The sequence below is a fragment of the Phocoena sinus genome, chromosome 20 (assembly GCF_008692025.1).
Source record: "Phocoena sinus isolate mPhoSin1 chromosome 20, mPhoSin1.pri, whole genome shotgun sequence".
In the NCBI taxonomy this organism is placed as follows: Eukaryota; Metazoa; Chordata; class Mammalia; order Artiodactyla; family Phocoenidae; genus Phocoena; species Phocoena sinus.
This window is the reverse complement of record NC_045782.1, coordinates 32,081,279-32,104,675: the sequence shown is the minus strand read 5'-3', so window position 1 is coordinate 32,104,675 and position 23,397 is coordinate 32,081,279. Positions and strand designations below refer to the sequence as shown.

Genomic DNA, 23,397 nt, shown 5'->3' with positions numbered 1-23,397 from the left:
TTAACATGGGAAGATGGTTCTAGTTCAACGTATCCTTATGATCTCATTTACAGTTTAAAAAAAGGTTAAATTGACAAATACCTAGAAGAATATATACCAAACTGCTAGAGAGAGTTCTCTCTGAAGAGCACTATTAATAGAAAGGAAAAAGAGGACTTTCACCATCCATGTTCAATATTTCAGGATTAGGTCACGGGGAGGGGGATAATTAGTACTGTTTGAAAAAGAATTTTTTTTTTACTACAAACTTCACTTTAATAATTTTTTTTAAAAGCTGATTAAGATTAAATAAATATATTCAAGAATACAGAGAGGTCTTCTGAAGTAGATATAATTCTTCCTGTCAACAGAATAATCAAACAAAAAGACAGATTAAAATAAAAGCAGGAGAAATTAGAAGTAGCCATACATTTGATTGACAAGAAGATCACCCATCCCTAGAACTAATATAAAATTTTCCCTGTATGACTCACAAAAGAAATATGAAAGACCAATAAATGTAAGGAAAAAATGTTTACCCTCGTTAAACACTGGGGAATGTAAATTTTTTTAAAATGCAAATTAAAAGAAGCAGAAACCATTTTCCACCTATCAAAGTGACAAAGATGAAACAAAATTATAATATCCAGGGTTGACAAGGATAAGGGAAACTGACATTCATATAAAGAAGATGAAAATGTAAACTGATCCAGCTTTTCTGGAGGGCGACTTGGCCATACAGATCAAATGCCTTAAAACTGTGCATATCCCTAGAATACATACTAATTCCACACCTAGAAATTTATTTTATGAAACAAAGTTATCACAGATGTGAGTAAAGATTTACTAACAATAATGTTTACTGCATTATTTATAAAAATGAAAAACTGGAAACAATCCAAATGTCCAACAATAAAGAACTAGTTAAACTACCCATATGATGGAAAGTCTCTGCTGCCATTAAAAATAATGCTGTAGAACAATATTTAATGACATGGAAAAATATTCATGATCTCTGTTAAGTAGAAAAAAGCAGACTGCAAAACAGAATATAGAATATGGTTCCATTTTTGTTCTAACTACACACCCACAGAGGGAAAGAAAACCAGAAAATATTTACACCATACACCAAAATATTAAAAGTACATAACTCCAGCTGCTGGGACTGAGGAAGATTATCTCCTTACTTTCCCTTGGCCATTTTCTAAACTTTATATAATGAATATGTAGCACATTTATAATAAGAAAAACACATTTTTATCTTTTTCTTTATCACTTAAAAAAAGTCTTGCCTGCCTATAGGGGAGGGACCAGATCACCTGATCCCCCAAGGGCCCTTCTAGCTCTCTTACTGAAAAAGCAGTACTCAGGAATGATCTTTAGAAAAACTGAAGGATACATTTACGAGTCACACTCTAAGCCTTCTGTTTTACAACGAATTCATCTCCATATTTCTCCTGCCTTCATTCCTTTAAGCTTTGGCATTTATTCCATTTCTTTATTCCCTCATACTTTCTTTAAAGGGAAGATTTAAAAAAAAAAAAACAAAACACAGATTAGAGTAGTTCAGACTATGTGCATAGTGATGGCCTAGAGCAGTGGTTCTGAAGCAAAGCAGACGTCATACTGGCCTTGCCTCTAACTGTGTGGCCTTAACCAGGTTACTTAACCTAAGACTTGATTTCCTCTTCTGTACAACATAGTTATCAGCCAGCCCCTATTTCACAGGCTGCCATGAGAACTAAATGAGACATTCGTAAAAACTTAATACAGTGCATGGGGAGTAGTGCCAACTAACATATGGGAGCTATTTTATTATTTTAGAGAATAGTGGCATCCTGCATTGTACTTGCTCAATAAAATACCAAGATAGAAGTAAATTAACCAACCCGATTCTCAAAAGGTCACTTCTGATTTCTTTTCCCTCGTGTCCTTCTACCGCATGAGCCTTACTGAGGACACAGGAAATGCTTTCTAATCACTCGAGTTAGCACATTTGTCTCTGCCCTCTTCCAAACTCCCACCACTGCTGACATTCACGTAGCGTAGATTATGTGCCATCTTAAGGACGAACGAATCTTTAAGATTATCTGAACAGCCCCTCTACCTATAAAAATTTTCCTTGCATGAAACAATATGAATAGCTAGTAAAAACTCTTCTCAAAATAGTAGCATTCTGGACTTATACAGAAGCAAATTTATTCAACTGCCTCAAGAAAAACAGAATCTGGGAGATTTGAGACTAAACACCAAGCAAAACAATCAATGTTACATGAGAGCAAATGAAAAATTACCAAAGAACTCAAACGAAAGTGTAGTCCAAGCATAACAAACTTTCAAAGCAAGTAATATGGGCAAATTTATTTGGGGACAGCAATAAATTTAATAATTATAATAATCAAGAGAGAATTATGTCTAAAGGTATCATGACATACTGACTTTCTCTAAGATAATTTATAACTAACATAATAATAGCTTTTGCTTTTATTCCCCACACCTCCCAATCTCCTCTCCTTGTCAAACTTCCATTAAAGCTTAATGGAGGGCTTCCCTGGTGGCACAGTGGTTGAGAGTCCGCCTGCCAATGCAAGGGACACAGGTTCGTGCCCCGGTGTGGGAAGATCCCACATGCCACTGAGTGGCTGGGCCCACGAACCATGGCCGCTGAGCCTGCGCGTCCGGAGCCTGTGCTCCACAACGGGAGAGGCCACAACAGTGAGAGGCCCGCGTACCGCCCAAAAAATAAGCTTAGTGGAAAAATATATATAGTGGAAGAAAATATATATTAAATATATTAAAATATCTGGAAGAATACACTTCCATTGTTTTCTCTGAGAAGGAGGTATGGGGATTTGGGAAAGTGGAAGAACTTTCACATACATCTCTACTGTTTATGTATTTTTTTTTACAGTGAAGATTTTATATATACCTTTATATATAAAGATATATGTAAAGATTTTACATATATATTGTAATGGAAGAGTATAAGGACAAATTAAATTAAGTCCCATAAAAGCCCTAGCAAGTTTCATAAATATCAGGGGAAAAAACGTCTCCACTCTTTCGAAAAATGCTTTGCTGCTTCTCATGGTATTTTTAAAGATGGACTAGCTACTGTTGGGAAAATACATTATGAGTAGGTGAAACTGGAAAGCAGGAACCTGCTAAACCAGTGATCTGATTTCACATTTCCAACTGCTTTTATACCATCTAACATATCAAGATGGAGACCGCCTCCAGCTTTGACCAAGGCGTCCAAAAGAAATGGTAACAACCCAAACACTTTGGAAAGTGATTTCATGAAAAAGAAACTCACAAAAGGAATATTATGAAACAGCATACTTGACATAAGCACAGGGGTATGCTCTTCCAGATGTCTGGGGTTATTTGGATTATGAAAGGCAACCTCATTTATCAGTACAACTACTATTAATTACCAAGAGGAAAAAAAAAATCTGCAAATTCAGAGTAAACAGAATTAAGCCTCCTACATTTAGCCAAGTGAAACAACCAACAAAACCCAAACACATAAATTCTCTATGTCTTTCAGAGTTTTTTTTCCCCTTTAAACAAAGGATTTACTTTCTGCTCTTCCTGTGGCCCCCTACATTTGGATCCTTCTTTCCTACTTTGGTACAATGTATCCCTAAGTAGTTTCAATGAGTTGTGAATTAACTGTCATTCACAAGCCAAAAAAAAAGAAGAAGAAGAAAGAAAGAAAAAGCAGGATTAACTGCAATTGCCACTACAACTGAGAAACTTGCATCTTGCACTCTTACCATGTAAATAAGGCACAGATCCTGCAGGAACATGCCAAACACCAAGATTCTTAATTAATGGAGCTCTTTAATGTGCAAATCAGGAACAAATTGCAAGTTCTGACTTGCATTGATTATGAAAACATTAATTGAATGAGCAAGACCCTAAAAAAAAGTCACAATCCTAAGTCTTCAAAGAGACCAAAAGAATACAAAGCTCTGGAAACCAGACAAGTCTGACCAATGTGTAAAATGTAAACCTAAAACTGAGGCCTGCTCACTAGTACACAATGAATTTAAAAACAAGAAACAAAAACCTCAACAGTTTAATCAGAAAGCCATCACCATAAAAGCATCTATTCCACCAACATCTAGCATTAAGCAGAAAAATGACTGTTCACTCCAGAAGCTCACAGACACTGCTTTAAGGAAAAAAAACCCCTTTATATATACACACACTTATATGTATATAGGTATAACAAAACAATGCTGTCTCTTTAAAAAGAAATTCATCCTATATAAATTATAGCCATAAACTTTTCCTGCAGTGCAGTCTAATTAATTCTTGTTCTATACACAAAGGGAAATGCTGGGTGACAAATGGGTGTGAAGCCAGAAAGCTGCCAGGTCTGCAAAACATTTTCTACTTCAATTTATAAGCAATTTTGCAGTAAATCATCAACCAGAACCTGGAATCTCAGGAATCTCTGAGTGTCCAAACCACATTATATCACTTATCAAAGAGAGAAGGAAAAGGAGTTTAAAGACATCTCATTTTTCAGTTCTAACCCACATCAAAATCTAGAAGCTCTGCATAATCTATTATTCTCTTCTGGGTAAGGTTTTAGTACCAGAGATATATTTTTCAAGCAAAAATGACACTATAGGTTGATGTAGCCCATTCCTCCATCCCTAGAAGTACTGTATCATGTACCCATTACCATAAGAAATATTCCCAGAGTTATGTGGGAATAACCACATAACTATTTACACCCCTCCCTCAATCTAAGCAAAATGTTCACAATCAAGCCAAGCGGAAGGGTTCAGAGGCAGGCCAGCAGACAAAATTTAGGGATGAAACACTCCAAGGAAATGAGTCTACCGAAGAGGAAAATAGAAACTTACAGGAAACAAAGAAGAAAGCAGGGCTGCCCCTTTGTAGTCAAACCCTTCCCCCACCCCTAACCTCTACCAGCCACTGATCTATTCTCCATCCCTTTAGTTTTACTTTTTCCAAAATGTCATATAAATGGAATGTTAAAGTATACATATAATATTTTGAGACCGGCATCTTTCACTAGCATAATACCTTTGAGATTCATCAGTGATTCTGCGTTTATCAATATTTTGCTTTTTATTGCTGAGTAATGTACCACAATTTATCTGTTTGTCTACTGAAGGACATTTGAGCTGTTTCCAGTTTTTGGTGATTATGATTAATGCTGCTATAAACACACATATACAAGTCTTTGTGCGGACATTATGTTTTCATTTCTCTAGGGAAAATATCTAAAAGTAGGACTGCTGGATCATCTCGTAAATGTACGTTTAACTTTATAAAAAAACTAGCTTTCTTCCACAGTGGCTATACCATTTTGCACTCCCACCAGCAATGCATGGAAGTTCCAGTTGCTCTGCACCCTTGCTGACACTTGATGTTGTCAGGTGTTTGTTTTGGGTCATTCTAATAGGTATATAGGGGCATCTCCTTGTGGTTTTAATTTGCATTTCCATCAACACTAATGATTATGTTAAATAAACATCTTTTCATGTGCTTATTTGTCATCATATATCTTCCTTGGTAAAGTTTCTGTTCAAGTATTTTGCCCTTTTTTTTTAAAGGGTATTTTTTATTGTTGGGTTTTAAGAGTTCTTCATATATCCTGGACACAAATCCTTTGTCAGATGAGTGATTTGCAAATATTTTCTTTCAGTCTGTAGCTTTTCTTTTCATTCTGTTAATGCGTCTTTCACAGAGCAAAAGATTTACTTCTGATTTAGTCCAATCATCAGTTTGTTCTTTTAAGGATTATGCTTTTGATGATCTAAGAACTCTCTCTAACCAAAGGTCATGAAGATTTTTCTCCCATGTGTTCTTCAAAACACTTTATAGTTTTATGCTTAACATTCAAGTTGATGAACTATTTTGTGTTAATTTTTGTATGAAGTATGAGCTGTAAGTTGAAGTTCACTTTTTTGCAAATGAATGTACTACTGTACTAGCACCATTTGTTGAAAGGGCTATCTTTCTCCACTACCTCTGCACCTCTGTGAAAAGCCAATTGCCTATATTTGTGAGAATCTATTTCTGAACTCTCTATTTTATTCCACTAGCTAAAATACATTTAAAAGGAATAAACCCACAAAGGAAGGACAAAGTACAAGCATACCTTGTTTCATCGCACTTCGCAGATACCCTGTGTTTTACAAATTGAAGGTTTCTGGCAACCCTGTATCGAGCGAGTCTATAGGCACCATTTCCCAAAGCATTTGCTCACTTCATGTCTCTGTGTCACAGTTTAGTTAGTCTCACAGTATTTCAAACGTTTCCATTATTATCATATCTGTTTCGGTGATCTGTGATCAGTGATGTCTGATGTTACAGTTGTGACTGTCTCGGGGTGCCACAAACCATGCCCATATAAGACGGTGAACTCAACTGATTGTTGAGATGACAACAAAGGATTCAGAACATTACATGAACTTAGCTGATAAAGCAGTGGGAGGGTTTGAGAGGACTGACTCCAATTTTGAAAAAGGTTCTACTGTGAGTAAAACACTATCAAACAGCATCCCCTGCGACAGAGAAATCATTCATGAAAGAACAATCACTGCGGCAAACTTCGCCGCCCCCCCCCCACCGCCTCCAGCAAACACCACCCCTCCGCCCCCCCCCAACACCCCCACCACCCCGCCGCCTCCCCGCAATCAGTCAGCAGCCATCAACATCAAGGCAAGACCCTCCACCGGCCAAAAGATTACAACTCACTGAAGGCTCAGATGACAGCTAGCATTTTGTAGCACTAAAGCATTTTTTAATTAAGGTATGCAGATTTTTTAGACATAATGCTATTGCTATTATACACTTAACAGTATAGTGCAGCCATAACTTTTATATTGCGCTGGGAAACAAAAACAGTCGTGTGACTCACTTTATTGAGATATTCACTTTATTGCAGTGGTTTGGAAATGTACCTGCAATATCTCTGAGGTACACCTGGATAAGAGAGATGACAGCAACTAAGTTTTGTAAGCTAAAAAGCCAATGACTACACGGTTATTAGAATGTCTGAAATTAAAAAGACTGACCGTGCCAAGTGTTAATAAGGATGTGAAGCAAGTGGAACTTTTATACACTGCTGGGAGGATTATAAAATGGTATAACCACTTTAGAAAACAGCTTGGCAGTTTCTATGAAAATTAAACATATCTACCATGTGACCCGGCCATTCCGTTCTTAGTTCTTCAGGAGGCATGAAGTATATGTCCCTGCAAAAGCATGCACACAAATGTTCATGGCAGCTTTATCCATAACAGCTAAAAACCAGAAACAAAACAAAGCAAATGTGCTATATCCATATACTACTACTCAGCAGTTAACTACTGATATAGGCAAAAACATGGCTGAATCTCAAAATAATTACACTGAGTGAAAGACAGACAAGAAGAGGACAAACTGCATGATTCCATTTATATAAAACTCTAGAAAATGCAAACTAATCTACAGTGACAGAGAGTAGATTAGTGGTTGCCGAGGAATGGGGAGGGACAGAGAGAGATTACAAAGAGGCTGAGGAACTTCTGGGGATGGGGAATATGTTCGTCATCTTGACTGTGGTGATGGTTTCACGGGTGTACACAGAGGTCAAATTGTACAGATGCTGCTGACAGGTGAAGTAAGACGAGGACTGAGAGAACTGACCATTTAACTCAGCAACATGGTGGTCATCTGTGTCCCTGAGGAGCAGTTTTGGTGGAGCAAGAGGGATACAGGCTTGACTGGAACGCGTTCATGAGAGAACAAGAGAAAGGGATTCAAGACAGTGAGTACAGACAACTCTTTCCAGGGATGCTGTTTACAGGGTTAGGGTTACAGAAATGGGACCTATATGCAGGTTACTGTATGTCAATTATAGCTCAATAAACCAGTTGTTTTTTTTTTTAAGCAGATGGACAAATAACTGACTTAGCAAACCTGAGCTAGTTGACCTTGGTGCTGGCAGTGAAGAAAAAGAAGCAATCCCCTCACGGTCCGCAAATACAACCCCAGAAGCTTCAAGAATTAGCAGTGCCAGGCACCTCTAGGAGAGTAGAGGAAGGTAGGGCTACAAACAGTCAACACACCTCTTTACTCAGGCAGACATTTAGAAGTTTATCCCTTGAAGAGAGTTAAACATAGGGTCTCTGGACAGGGGGACACCAGACACAGTTGAGGCAAGGGCATAGTTCTCGAAATGAGGAATAAGCAGAAGTTCACAGACTGAATGCTGAGACCCCAGCCTACCCACCTCCTACAATGCTGGCAGCCAGGCAGGAGATTAGAAGTTCTCTAGCAACTAAGATCCCATAAAGAACAAAGATCTAAAAATACTGACATGGGGGTTTCCCCACATGGCCCAGATAGAGCACTTTACAATGGAAACCACAGACAAAGAGCCTCATCCAAACATCCAAAGCTGCTAATCAGCTTTCGAGTTCCCCACTCTTGAAAGTCAACAGTGGACAAGAGATCACCAAATATTTGAAGAAAACATCGAACATATTACACCCAGGTTAAAACAAAAGAAAACAAAGCAGCTTGGAGGAAACAGACTACTCAGGAAGAACTCTTAAGACTATACATACATATATACACCAGGTATATCCCCAGAGAAATAAAATGTATGACAAGAAATAAAAATACTCAACAGATGAGAAAATAAAGCTGAGGAAATGTCTTAGGAAGTGGTGGGGGGGGGGCAAGAGAAAAGAAAAAAAAACAGAGAGAAAGAACTGGAAAACTGAAGAGAAAAAAAAAGAAGAAAATCAGACGAAAAGTCTAACACCAAATGATAGGCCTTGCAGAAAAAGAAGAGAAAAGAGAGGGTAGAAAAATCACTAACAAAATAATTTCAAGAAAATTTTCGAGGACTGAAAGATACGAGTCTCCAGCCTGAAAAGGCCTGCAGGCACTCTGCACAATGATGAAACACATCCACAACAAGGTGCGGCATCATGAAATTCCAGAATTCTTTGGACAAAGAATTCAAAACAGGGAGGAAAAAACATTAAGATCAGGGATCAGAATGGCTTCTGACTCACCAACAGCAACTTCGGAAGGTGGAAAGCAAAGGAATATTCTATAGACTTTTATATACAGTCGGCGAGTCAATCAATTGTGATGATAGAGTAAAGGTACTTTCAGACAATCAAGGTCTAAAAAAGTTTCCCTCTCATGCATCCTTCCACAGCAAGCTATTAGAGGGTGTGCTTCACCAAAATAAGGGAATAAGCCAAGAAAGGTCCTGACAAGGAGATCCACACAAGTGGGAAGTGAAGGTAATCCCTAGGATGGTGGTGCAGGGAGATCCCAGCATGACGCCGGGCACCAGAGAAGGGTAACAGTCCAAATTAGAGCAGGTGAAAAGGTTCTGGGAGACGGGGCTTCCCTGGTGGCACAGTGGTTAAGAATCCACCTGCCAATGCAGGGCACACAGGTTCAAGCCCTGGTCCGGGAAGATCCCACATGCCACGGAGCAACTAAGCCTGTGCGCCACAACTACTGAGCCTGCGCTCTAGAGCCCACGAGCCACAAGTACTGAGCCTGTGTGCCACAACTACTGAAGCCCACGCACCTAGAGCCTGTGCTCCGCAACAAGAGAAGCCACCGCCATGAGAAGCCCGTGCACCACAACGAAGAGTAGCCCCCGCTTGCCACAACTAGAGAAAGCTCACATGCAGCAACGAAGACCCAACGCAGTCATAAATAAATAAATATTTTTTTAAAAAAAAAAAGGTTCTGGGAGAGACTTCTTTAGGAAGGTAAGCTGGCAGAAGAGCTGATGCAACTGATTATCTTGAGAGGAGATTTAGACAACTAGAGAAAAGTTCAGGCTTGAATTACAGCATAGAAAACAAAATAAACAAAAAAGTAACAGTTATTAACTCTAGAAAACAAAATGATGTGTGAGAAAGGAAAAATAATCATGGCATATATATTACCCGGCTGAGCTGTGAACAGTGTTTACACAGACATAATAATGTAAACACTGACTACTGATCTAACCAAATTACAATATAACCAGGAAGGGACAGAAAGTGTGCATGAGTGTAGTAGGAACAAGGGCTAAATCCTCATTTTCTTAATGAGGAGTCAATAAATAATGCCTAAAACTGAAAAATCTAGTAGAAATGAAACATGTCAATTAGAGATACAGAGATAAATTCATGAATTCAAAAAATAATAGTAATAATTTAAAATATAATTGTTGCTTTAGGAGAGTGGGTTATGTATGGCAAGGTAGTGGGGTGGACAGTCAGCATACACTAATTTTCATAACAAGCTCTGTAGAATTATTTGACTCTTTAAATTGTATACATGTGGGCTTCCCTGGTGGCGCAGTGGTTGAAAGTCCGCCTGCTGATGCAGGTGACACAGGTTCGTGCCCGGGTCCGGGAAGATCCCACATGCCGCAGAGCGGCTGAGCCCATGAGCCACAGCCGCTGAGCCTGCACGTCCCCAGAGCTTGTGCTCCACAACGGGAGAGGCCACAACAGTGAGAGGCCCGCGTACCACAAAAAAAAAAAAAAAAAAAAAGAACTAGGAAATTAAACTCAAAATTTTTCTGAACACAGATACAGAAAATCACAGAAAGATGGAACATGTCAGAGAAAAAACAACACTAATCCAGTCTAATACCTAAAAGAGAGCAGAGATGATGGAGAGAAGGAAATTAGCAAAGAAATATTAGAAGAGAGTTTCCCAAAACTGAAAGACCACACAATCTTAAGATTAGAAGGGCCCAGTAAGTACTCAACACAATGAGTAATAAAGGACCCATACCTAGATATAGCTTCGGGCAATTTCAGAAAACCAAGAATAAACAGAAGATCCCAAACATTTCCAGAGAACAAAAACAAGTCACCTACAAAGGAATGAGACTCAAACCAGCAACCACCCTGGACAACATCTGGATGACAGAAGACAATAGGGCATGTGGAAGGCTGAACAATGGTCCCCAAAGAGGTCCACATGCCATTCTAATCCCCAGAACCTGTGAATACCTTACTTTACAAGGCAAAAGGACTTCTTCGCAGGTGTGATTAAGTTAAGGCTCTGCAATGGGGAGAGGATCCTGAGTTGGCCAGGTGGGCCCAATGTAAACAGAAGTCCTTACAAGAGAGAGGCGACAGGGTCAGTCAGAAAAGGAACACTTGGTGGGATGGGATTGCTGGTTTTGAAGATGGAAAAGAGCCATGAGCCAAGGAATGCCGGCAGCCTCGAGAAGCTGGAAAAAGCAAGGAAACAGATGCTCCCCCAGAGTCTCTGGAAGGAGCACAGCCCTGCTGACCACCTGGGTTTTAGGATTTCTAGCCTCCAGAACTGTGAGACAATAAAGTTCTGCTGTTTTAAGCCACCAAGTTTGTGGTAATTTGTTGTAGTTAACAATAGGAAACTGGGACTTCCCTGGAGGTCCAGTGGGTAAGACTCCAAAGCTCCCAATGCAGGGGACCCAGGTTCAACCCCTGGTTGGGAACTAGATCCTGCATGCATGCCGCAACTTAACAGTTCACATGCTGCAATGAAGACCCAGTGCAGCCAAAATAAATAAATAAATATTAAAAACAAAAAACAATAGGAAACTAATACAGGGCAGTACTTTCAAGTTCTGAGCGAAAGTAATTTTCAACCCAGAAATTTATACCCAATCCATGAAGAATATATTGATATCAATGACAAATGAGGCAGAGCATTTTTAAATCTGCAAAAAATCAGATCATTTACTCCCCATCCATGTTTGGCACCAAACTGACAAACTGAGATACAGGAAGAGCCAGAACACAGCTCCACCCTAGAAGAGCAAGGAAAGGAAGTCCCAGGAGGACCCAGTGCGCCAGACCCAGAGAACAACCCACTCAAACTGGGAGAATGTAAGAGGAGAGACCACATGATTTAAAGTTTGGGGGAAGAAGGACTGAGATGATAAAACTGAGCCATCAGGGGAAGAAAAGAGTATCTAGAGACCTAGGAAAAAAATGATATAATAGATAAACAGTCCAAATGTGAAGCAAAAAACAAAAGCAAAAAAGAAAAAGAAAAAAAACACAAAAAAATAAAAAGAAGAAAAAAACAAATCTGAAGCAAACTAAAATACAGCATGATTTTAAGCAACTGATGGAGGGTTATAAAAAATCTACTTGAACTAGGAACTAGGCACCTGTACTGAACTAGGAACATACTCCTACAGACAGGCCTCTGAACACACAGGAAAGAAAAAGTCATTTTCCAGTCCCTCCCTGCCCCGGTATTACACCCTTATTTACAGGATAATAACACATTGTAAATGCAGTTGACTGGTTTTCAACTCCCAGGGTCAACATATGGATAGAGCACGGGAATCTTGGTTGCAGTTGCAGGGCAGAATGTAAAAACGTAGTGGAAGAAGAATGGAATGACTACCTCATACCTTTTCCTACAAATTTCTACCACCTCCTTCCTTACTCCTCATTCACAATTTATGACCTTGGTTTCTATTTCAAAGAAAATAGAACGATGAAAAGAGAATTTTCAGAGACGCCTACCTATCTGTATCTACTCATATACTGTCTTCCCACCTGTCACTACGATTAAGCTGTCCCCACTATCAAAGGCCACCATTCCCTAAGGATGCCCTAGTCCCATCTCACATACCTCCTCAAGGACATTGCTACAGATATCCACCCCCATCATCATCAATTTCCCCTCTGCTGCATCATTCTTGCCAACACACAAACATGCTGTTATTGCTCCCATCTCAAAAACAAAACACTTCTCTTGACTCCACATCCTTCTCCATCTAACCCCCCATTTCTCTGCTCCCCTCTAAAGTAACATTCCTAGAAATAGTTGTCTATACTCACTACCTCAGATCCCTTTTTCCCATCCTCTCACAAACCCATCCCAGTCAAGCCTGCATCCCTCCTACCCCATCAAAACTGCTCATCAAGGTAGAGGGTGGCCACCATGTTGCTAAATGAAATGGTCACTACTCAGTCTTCATCTTAACCTGTCAGTAGCACTGTCATCTTTCATACCAGAGGATAAAGAAATCAAGAAATAGAGATCTAAACAAATTATTTAAAATTATAAAAGGAAAACGAAATAAAATGAGACTGAAAGTAAGGCAAAGGACTGTTGTCCTCCTGAATGCTTCTGTACTATTTATCATATTCATGTATAATTTTAATAAAGTGATTTAAGAATAAGTGTTAAGACACAAATAACAATAACAGAGTAGCATCTTTCGGCAGTGGTCAGGTTCTAAAGTCTGAGCATAAAGCAAAAATCAAGTTCTCACAAAACTGCTTTAAAAATCCCGAAAATTGCCCAGAAAGTACAGCACCACAGTCTCTGTGCCAGTTCAACATGGTCAGTTTCTCCCCTCAAACACTACAGCCGCTTCGTCGATTAAACACAAGATGATTACATTTGGGGACCGTGCTGGACAAAGACTACAGGCTGTAACTGTAACCACTAGATTCGCAGTCTGTCTGACGAGATGCTCACTGGAGAGGTACCCAGAACAAAAAATAACTACGGCAGCCACAGATTCTACCTGCCACCCATGCTTACTCCAGGGCATGAGCACACTGAAAAAGATGGCAGGCAGAATCACTGGCACTACTTAAGCTGTTTCTCTCTCCCTCTTTTTCTTTTGGCCAGGCATATATGGTTAAAGGTGAGTTCATAAAATGTCCATATAAAGAGACTCCAACATACACTGATGTGTATGACTTCACTGTGAATCCAGCGGATAGGGCAATCCTACTACATATGTTACTACTACTACTACGACGATGATGACGACTACTACTTACTACTAGTACTACCTACTACTACTACTGCCTACTACTAGTACTACTACACGTCCGGGTTGCTTCCTTATTTAACTCATCACAATTAAAGATTGTTTCAGGCCTGAAGACAACCTTAATTCCTAAGAAACCCAAAACAATAAAACAGATGTTCTGATGAAATTGGCTGCAGTAGTTTTCAAGCTTCCACAGCTCTGTGAGCCATCTAGGGCTCATCTTTTCAGGGTGGTTGAAAGAATCTAACACTCTCCTCCTGGGTCCCCCACTCAGTTGCTTTGGAAAGGGAAGCACTTGCTCTGTTGACCCCACTTTACTTTCTACATAGTATAAATGCCTAATTAACCACGTTGGACAAATTAGGTAGTAGCTCAACAGGGACCAAAAGTCTTCCTACATAGAACTCATTCTCTAAGAAACAGACCAAACATAGCATAGATTTCAAAGCTGACCAAACATAGCATAGATTTCAAAGCTAAGTCAAGAGGTATTATGTAAATATCAAACAGAAAGTTATCAAGAAATGATTGCCTTCATTTCTCACCTACAGTTTAGGAAAAATAAGAGGATCAATAATACTCTGTGGTGGGAGTCCAGGAAAACAACTGTTACAGATGAGAATTAAATGGTTATAATTCTTCTAAGGACCAACTTGGCAGTATCTTCCAAAAGCCTTAAAAAAGAAACAGAAGTACGATCCCTTTGTCCCAGCAATTGAATTTCCAGGAACGTAGATCTGTGCTGTCCAATTCAGTATCCACATGTGGCTACTGAGGACTCGAAATGTGGTTAGCCCAAATCGACATGAACTGTAAACGTAGAATACACTCTGTATTTCAAAGACTTGACATGAAAAAACATACATAAGATTATCTCATTAGTATTTAAATATTGACTAGATGTTAAACTTTTAATATTTCTTATATACTGCATTAAGTAAAATATGTTACAAACATTAATTCTACCTGTTTCTTTTTACAATTTTCTAAAAATTTGATTACTAGGAAATTTAAAATTCGTATGTGACTTGAACCATATTTATATTGGACAGTGCTACTTTTAGGTAAAATGCTTGAATATGTATGTACAAGAGTGTTTATCAAAGCATGCTTTATAAAAGTGAAAGGCTGGGGCTTCTCTGGTGGCACAGTGGTTGGGAGTCCGCCTGCAAATGCAGGGGACACGGGTTCGTGCCCCGGTCCGGGAGGATCCCACATGCCGTGGAGCGGCTGGGCCCGTGAGCCATGGCCGCTGGGCCTGTGCGTCCGCAGCCTGTGCTCTGCAACGGGAGAGGCCACAACAGTGAGAGGCCCACTTACCGCAGAAAAAAATATAAAAAAAAAAAAAAAAAAAAAAAAAGTGAAAGGCTGAAATAAACCTGAGTATCCATCAATACAGATTGGCTAAATAAACTGCAGTAAATCAATAAAATGGAATATTCTGTAGCCACTGAAAATGCTGACGTACATCTAAATATACTGACATGAAATATGTTAAGTAGAAAAAAATAAGCTTACAAAATAGTACATACTTGTAAGATTCCATGTTTGTTTAAAAAAGTGTGTGTGTGTATGTGTGTGTAAACACAGAAAAAGGTCTGAAACGATATTCATCAAAATGACAACTGTTAGGGCTTCCCTGGTGGCGCAGTGGTTGAGAGTCCACCTGCCGATGCAGGGGACACAGGTTCATGCCCCGGTCTGGGAAGATCCCACATGCCGCGGAGCGGCTAGGCCTGTGAGCCATGGCCACTGAGCCTGCGCTCCACAACGGGAGAGGCCACAACAGTGAGAGGCCCGCGTACCACCAAAAAAAAAAAAAAAAAAAAAAAAAAAATGACAACTGTTGGCTACCTCTGGGTAGTAAGATTACAGGTAATCCTTATTTTCTTCTTTATGCTCTTACGTATTTTCTGAATTTCTGAAGTAGGCATGACATGATTTTATAATTAGAACAGTAAAGCTATTTTTAAAAATAATAGCCATCAGCTGAAACAAAAAGATCAATCTTCCTCACACCATCTTGGCTAGATGAAGTCTACAGTAATAAGAGTCCTTAATCCTACACTATGCTATACTTGGAGAAGCTTGCAAGTGCCTTCGTCGTCCCAAGCAATACTTAAACCTATCCCAAGTAATTACGGATATTCCAGGGTTCTACAGATCATTTGTGAGAACTCTGTCATGAACCCACAAAGCGTTAATCGAGCTAACACTGAAATAGATGTTCATGGATTTGTCACCTAAGGCAACTAAGTAATAACAAAGGGGGAATTTCCCTGACAATATTGGTTGCCTGTGGGATAGGGGACTGGGTAGCAGGGGTACGGGGTGGGAAGGAGGATTTTCTCTGCAGAGTCATTAGCATCTTTTGAATTTTGAGCCATGTGAATACAATGCCTACTTAAAAATAAATAAAATTTAAAAAACAAAACAGAAACATTATCTATCAAGATTCCGATTGCCATGACTTACTCAAAATTTTAAAAGTTGTTCTTTAAGGTGTCTATTAGTGCTGTGGTCAAATAGGCATTAAAATTTTTAGTCTATTCAAGTCAAAATAGTTGAGGGGCTGGGGGAAGAGCCACAGAGGGATGAGAGGGTGAACTCGAACTAGAAGTGGGAAGATGCGGGGCGGGCACAAACAAAACGTAACTTCTTAATAGTGGAATTTGTGTTTATACTCTTAAGCAAGTAGAAAATCTCAACACTTCCTCTCTATTTATATTACATTATACTGTGTTCTTGGGGGGATTTTGCTTATAGGAAATATCAAAATGTCAACCATTGTTTCCATTAGAGGTCTTCAATGATATTGCATTTTAGACCTATAATGAAACATGGTGCTCACTGCAATCTGTACTGCATCTCATTAAATACATTAATAACATGCATTTCACTAAAAGGTCAACTTATTATGGCTGAAGTTTGGCTTTCCTTTAATCATTTCATTTAAAGCTATAGAGCAAACTCTTAAAAGACAATAGAGAGCGCCTCTTACAGGAATGCTCCCTCAATTCCCCATCTATTCAAACCAGTTATGTTTATTAAGAAATCACTGTTAGTGTTTTTGTGTGGGATGATATTGTGATTTTTTTTAAATGCTTTTCTCTTAGAGATCCATGCTGATTTTCTGATAAAATGATAGGATGTCTGGTGTTTGCTTCAAAATAAAGCAGAAGTAGGGGGTGAGTTAGTATAAGTAGATGAAATAAGATACGCCGTGACTTGATAAGTGTTTAGCGGGTAAAGGTATATGGGTTCACTATACAATTCTCTCTACTTTTATATAGGTTTGATATATTCCATAATGAAAAGTTTTAAACAACTCATGCTGAGGTTTCCTTAAATAACATGCCTTTTTCCTTATACATTGCTGCTACCAACATAAAAGAACTGCCTCCTAACGCTACAGAAGTTTTTAAAAGAAAATCAGAGAGGAAAAAGCTAACCTCTTTAGAGGAATGGTTTTGTGCATGGGAAATCCCTTAATTTTGCTAAGGCTACTTCATGACTTACCACTTATGCAACTACTAAAATATCAAAAAATGCCTCTGAAATTATTTCACATCGAGAGGTATCCAACATTTGGGGACTAAGTGTGTTGGGGAAGAAAGGAGATATTTGTTTAGTTTCTGAAAAGTAGAGTTTAAGGTGCTTAGAGTACAAAGGCATGCTGCTCGGGACTTGACTGGCTGAAATACAGCTGGAAGTCTGCTCTGTTCTAGAGGCTACTGTTAGGACTATGAGAGTAAATGACAGAGCCAAGGAGAGAATATGCCAAGAAAACACAGCCTGAGAACAGGATCTTAAATGCAGTGAAACTGACACTGAGAGGATAAAAGAGGAGTCAGAAAAGCAGGAGAACCCACACATCACATGCAGTAGCGCCAAAACCTAAGGGAAAAATTTCAAGGAAAGGTTGAAAGCTTCACAGAGGCAGCAGCTGGGTCCGGCAATAAGGAAATCTCTGATCACCTTCTCACAGTCATAGAGGCCAAAGCTGAATTCTAAGTATTACACTAGAATATAACACTACTGGGCTTCCCTGGCGGCACACTGGTTAAGAATCCGCCTGCCAATGCAGAGGACACGGGTGCGAGCCCTAGTCCGGGAAGATCCCACATGCCGTGGAGCAACTAAGCCCGTGTGCCACAACTACTGAGCCTGCGCTCTAGAGTCCGCAAGCCACAACTGCTGAGCCTGCATGCCACAACTACTGAAGCCCACATGCCTAGAGCCCATGCTCCGCAACAAGAAGCCTGCGCACCACAACGAAGAGTAGCCCCCGCTCAACACAACTAAAGAAAGCCTGCGCACAGCGATGAAGATCCAATGCAGCCAAAAGTCAACAAATAAATTTATTTTAAAATAATAATAAAAGAATATAACACTACCCATTTTCCAGAACAAATGGTTAATTTAAATTATATAGGGAATCTGAACACTAACAAAAAGTCAAAAAACACTGGAGACAGTGGGAACGATGGTTAGTTACAGTGACAACCGTCATTCACAGGGCTGAACACTGCCAAATGCCTCTTTCTGCAGAAGAGGAGAACACATGTACATAACATTTGCGGTGTGCAGTGTGCCAGACACTGTGCTAATGCTTTATATCGATTACGTCCTTTAATCTTCACAATCATATTATCCCCATCTTACTGTGAAGTTAAGTAACTTGCTCCAGGTCACTCAGCTAATCCACTGCTGAGATGGAATCTAAACCCTAAGGCAGTCTGACCTTACTGTAAGACCAACCAAACTGAAAAGAGATTTAATTAAAGAAATTAAGTTCCAGTGTTTGTTCTGGGGTCAGTACAAATTCAGCCTATGTTCCACACCAGCTATATAACATAGTATAAATTGTTCATCCACAGTTATGTAACCAAGAAGTTTTTCTTCAACTCTGCTCACCAAGATAGGGAACTACACAACATATTATATCATATTGTCATAAAGGTAGAAACAAGAATTAGCTACCCTTCAGATGCATAGAAATTCTGGTAACCAGAAAACGCTCCTAGCTAACTAATAAGGACCTACTGTATAGCACAGGGAACTCTACTCAATACTCAATTCCACAATGGCCTATGTGGGAAAAGAATCTAAAAAAGAGTGGATATATGTATAACCGATTCACTTTGCTGTACACCTGAAACTAACACAACATTGTAAATGAACTATACTCCAATAAAAATTTCAAAAAAAAAGAAAACTCTCCACCCTCCCACCTTAGAATATGTGATACCAAATAAACATTCCTTTCTTCTCCCTCTTCCGCTGCAACCCACCTAGTCAGATTAGGAGACATCTGTCAGATTAACTGGAATTCATCAACGAGGCAAAGAGGCAATTGGTTAAGTACAAAAAGAGATCGGGGAATTCCCTGGCGGTCCAGTGGTTAAGGCACAGCGCTCCCAATGCAGGACACGTGGGTTAGTTCCCTGGTGGGGGAACTAAGATCCCACATGCCACATGGCACGGTCAAAAAAATAAAATAAAATAAAAATGTTTCTTTTTTAAGTGTTTAAAATGATCGGAACTGTTGCAAAATAAAAGTTAAATAACATTAAAACAGCTAAAAAACTGAACTGTATCCAAGAGTAAGAATGCGTCCCTTATACCGAGCACTGATAAAACCTTAAAATATCTACATCTTGAGATGAACCCCCAAAAAAGCGGGGACAGGGTTGGCTCAAGCAAGAAGAGTAATGAGTAACAAAATGGCAAAGGCCTTATTGTGAAACATTTAGGACATTTAATCTAGAGTAGTCTTGGTCTAGGTCTCATTCCAAAGGCATACCGGAAATCAGGGCACTAGGGCGTTAAAAATAGCAGAGAAGTGCCCCCAAAATGTCAAAAATGCTGAAAACCACCAAGCTACCATTTATTTGAGGGAGGAAGCGGGGAAGAGCTGGAGGAGGGGCCACAAAAGACCCACCCTCACAGTAACTGCAGGGTTCCTGACTTCAAGTGTGTCAAGACACACAATCTAAAGACTGGCCCTTGGGAAGTAATTCCTAATTAAACCAAGTAGTCCCCACCAAGAAAGGTTCACACAATTCCTTACCCTAGAAATCCTACCCATTTATCTTAAATGGTTTAAGGTGATTCTAACCAAGAGGCAGAGCCAAATCAGACTGAGGTCCTCCTCAGGCCCCTTCTCAGGCTAACTCCACGATATTATAAAAACAAGTTTGAAAGAGCAAATGACAACACTAAGTCTCAGCGTGCAAGTAAGGGATGGTGATTCCAGCCTCTGTGCGCTCACCCCGCATCTCTCTCCTCGGCCCCAGTCCTCTGGTGCCACTGGGTACCCAGGAGGCAGCCCCTAGATCGTAAGGCAGAAAAGCTGGGGGAGGCTGTCTCTGCCGTGCATGATCGAGCTCTCCAACTTTGGGCGACTCATTCTCTTTGGGCTTTGGCTCTCTCCTCTGTAAAATGAGGGAGTTGGGAGCCAAATAATTGCTAAATTCCTTTGCTCTTCTAAAATTCTTGGACTTTACAGCCCAGCAATTCTCTTTCACAACTTTTTCCTCCCTCTGCGGTCACCATCCTTCATCACCCTCTGTAACCCAAAGGGAGACAGGAGTAAGGTCATCTCAGCATTTTGTTCTAGAAACCACCCAACAAAGAAAGGCATCCTTTAAGCACGTGATATACAAGTTAAACGAACTGAGGTTAGTCATTCACTGTCTCCCTTTCATTCTATGCCAGTGGTTTTTCCCTGAGCGCTAAAGCAGTAGCTCAGAAAGCCAAGAGGAGGGGGAGGGGAAAGTGAGAGCAGGGCTGGAAAAAAGAGGAACAGGCATGACTCAAGCACCCGACCTGTTTCGATCAAAGTTGCCTTCCGTTGATAAGAGGGTTATACTGCTATTTTCTTTTAAGTTAAAAATCACCATTTTATACCATATTATGACTAAAGCCAAGTCTTCTCAACTCTGTGGTGCTGTGAATACAATCCCAGTATATCCCAATGAACCCCAGTGGTTCTAAGCATCCCAATATGCGATAAGTATTCTTACTGTTTTTCAAGGCGCTGGCAAATTCTGGGCCACCTTTGTCCTTGAAAATAGGGAAAACATCTGGTTGAGGAAGCTGATTGGTGGTCAGCAGAGCTTTTTGTAGCTTTATCCTTCCTTCCAAGAGCTGGTCCCACAGTGCTGAGAAAGAAAAAAGAATTCCATTCCTCAGTTAATAAAATCTTCCTGGGGCAGGGAGAGGGGGAGGGACTGGAAATCAAAGCAGTCCCTAACCAGCATGGTTTTATCAGCTTCATGCCATGGAAACACTCTATTTATTACAGGAAATAAATCCGGTGTCTGGACGCAAATTGACTTGCTACATGAGAGAGAGAATGCTACAGCCCAACGAGAGGAGCCGCCGCCCTTCTCTTCAACCCTCCACAGCTGCCAGAAGTACTAGAGCAGAACCAGCAAAGCAGCTGAGTGAAGCAAGAGCAGGCCAAGCACAGGGGAACAGCGCTTTGGGCCTCTAGGTAAGTGGGGCACGTCACCAACTAATTGGAAGGACACAGGAGACAGCAAACGCCCACAAACAAACAAAAAGGAGATCAAATGTGGACACTCAAAACAAGCAAACAGCAAGCCGTGTACAAACCTATCTGGTTCTTCACAGCTTGGCCTTTCTCCACTTCCTCGGAAACTTTGACCTCGGAGAAGGTCATCACCACCCCGTCGTCCTCACTGGTCCTGTCTTCAGCTTTGTCTTCCTCACTCTCACCTTCAAAGTCTTCCTCACCACCCCCTTCCTCCATACCACTCTCCTGCTCTTCGTCTTCCTCGTCCTCACTGCTACCGAGGTGATCCATTCCCTCGGTAAACTTTTCAAAGTCACTGATGCTCTGGACACTGAAGCCCGACGCCTTCCTGGAGTGGCTTCTGCTCCTCTTTTTCCAGGCCAGGCTACTGTCACCATCAGCACACTCCAGTTCCTCAGCACTCATGGCATCCTCACCGGATTCCTCCAGGCCCAGACCCTCTGAATCTCCACCTCCAGACCCTTCCTCATCAGATATTTCTTGATCTAAACAAGGGAGGGAAGAGGAGAAAAAGAAAAAAAAGTTACCTTAAAACAAATACTAGGCCATATCTTTCATTTTAACTAAAGTATCATGACACCTATCCAAAAAAAAAAGTATTACTGTATTCAATGCAACTCAACTAATATTTATTACACATCTACTATCTCTAAAATGCTAAGGGAGAAACAAAAATGAATAAAACATGGGTCCTATGGGATTCCCCTGGCGGTCCAGTGGTTAAGACTCCGCGCTTCCAATGGAGGGGGCTCGGGTTCAATCCCTGGTTGGGGAACTAAGATCCTGAGTGCCACACGGCGCGGCCAAAAAAAAATAAACAAACAAAAACAAAAAAACCCCAAAAAACATGGGTCCTATCCTACTGAAAGGCTCTAGTGGGAAAGACAGACCCATAAAAACTATAATACAGAGAAGAATTAAAAGCACTTTGACAGAGTTTTGGTAATCAAGAGGAGGAAGAGATTTTAGCTGTGGAGCAAGTGAATTTAAGCAAGGTTATAAGAAAAAGGCAGCCTTTGACCTGGACCTTGAAAAATGGTCAGGGCTTCCCTGGTGGCGCAGTGGTTGAGAGTCCGCCTGCCAATGCAGGGGACGCGGGTTCGTGCCCCGGTCCGGGAAGATTCCACATGCCGCGGAGCGGCTGGGCCCGTGAGCCATGGCCGCTGGGCCTGCGCGTCCGGAGCCTGTGCTCCGCGGCGGGAGAGGCCACAGCATTGAGAGGCCCGCGTAACGCAAAAAAAAAAAAAAAAAAAAAAAAAAGAAAAATGGTCAAATTTCATCTGGTGTGAGGGAATTACTGGTTTCCCCAAACCTGCATCTGAAAAAACAGAGTTTATCACTAACTGTCCCAAATGCACAATCTCTGTCACCCTAGTGATGCCTATTAAACACTTATTAAGCACCTATTATGAACCAGCCATGGATAAAAACTAGAGACTGACAAACAGAATGTAGTATCTGTGGGGGCGGGTTCACAGTCTGCTAGGAGTGGTGGATACGCATAACCAATAACTACATTACAAAAGCATTAGTACAGTGTACAGAGAGGGGTGAGAGATGGCTTCATGTAAAGGACACAGTATAGTTTTACTTATTACGCATAAGTAACAGGTCATCAGACAGAAAAGAGGGAAGGAAAGGAAAAGCAAAAGATGCAAAGGTCCAGCACACAAAAGTGCACTGGGGTACAGAATGCTGGGATATGAGGCCAGAGAGTCGCTCAGGGACCAAATCAGGAGGGGTCTTGTCTTCCACGGGAAGGAGTCTGAACTTGATCCTTCAGTAAATGGAATATTAGTTATGGCTCCTGATTTTACTTATGCTTGGGGTATCCTGACACTTACAGGTCTTTAATGATTATCCAATCTCTTCCATGGTAGAACACAGGAAGCATAATCATACAGGGACCTGTTACCAACAACTTTCTTCATAAAATAAAGATTTTTATGAAAACATGATCTCTTAAAGTACTTCTTTAAGTAACAATATATAAACTCAAGACAGAGAAGGCTGTCAAAAACATATATACAGAAACTAAGTGCCAAAC

General features: G+C 40.4%; 1 protein-coding gene across 6 annotated transcripts in view; it reads right to left on the bottom strand.

Moving 5' to 3' along the window:
• AATF (apoptosis antagonizing transcription factor) overlaps positions 1-23,397 on the bottom strand; it is a 119,105-nt gene that overhangs the window by 93,152 nt on the left and 2,556 nt on the right. For all 6 annotated transcript variants that reach the window (XM_032617797.1, XM_032617801.1, XM_032617798.1 and 3 more), the window contains exons 3-4: positions 21,410-21,835; positions 20,815-20,952 (exon numbers count right to left, since the gene is read on the bottom strand). In XM_032617797.1, coding sequence (XP_032473688.1) covers positions 20,815-20,952; positions 21,410-21,835 — 564 coding nt within the window. The remainder of the gene's footprint in view (positions 1-20,814; positions 20,953-21,409; positions 21,836-23,397) is intronic.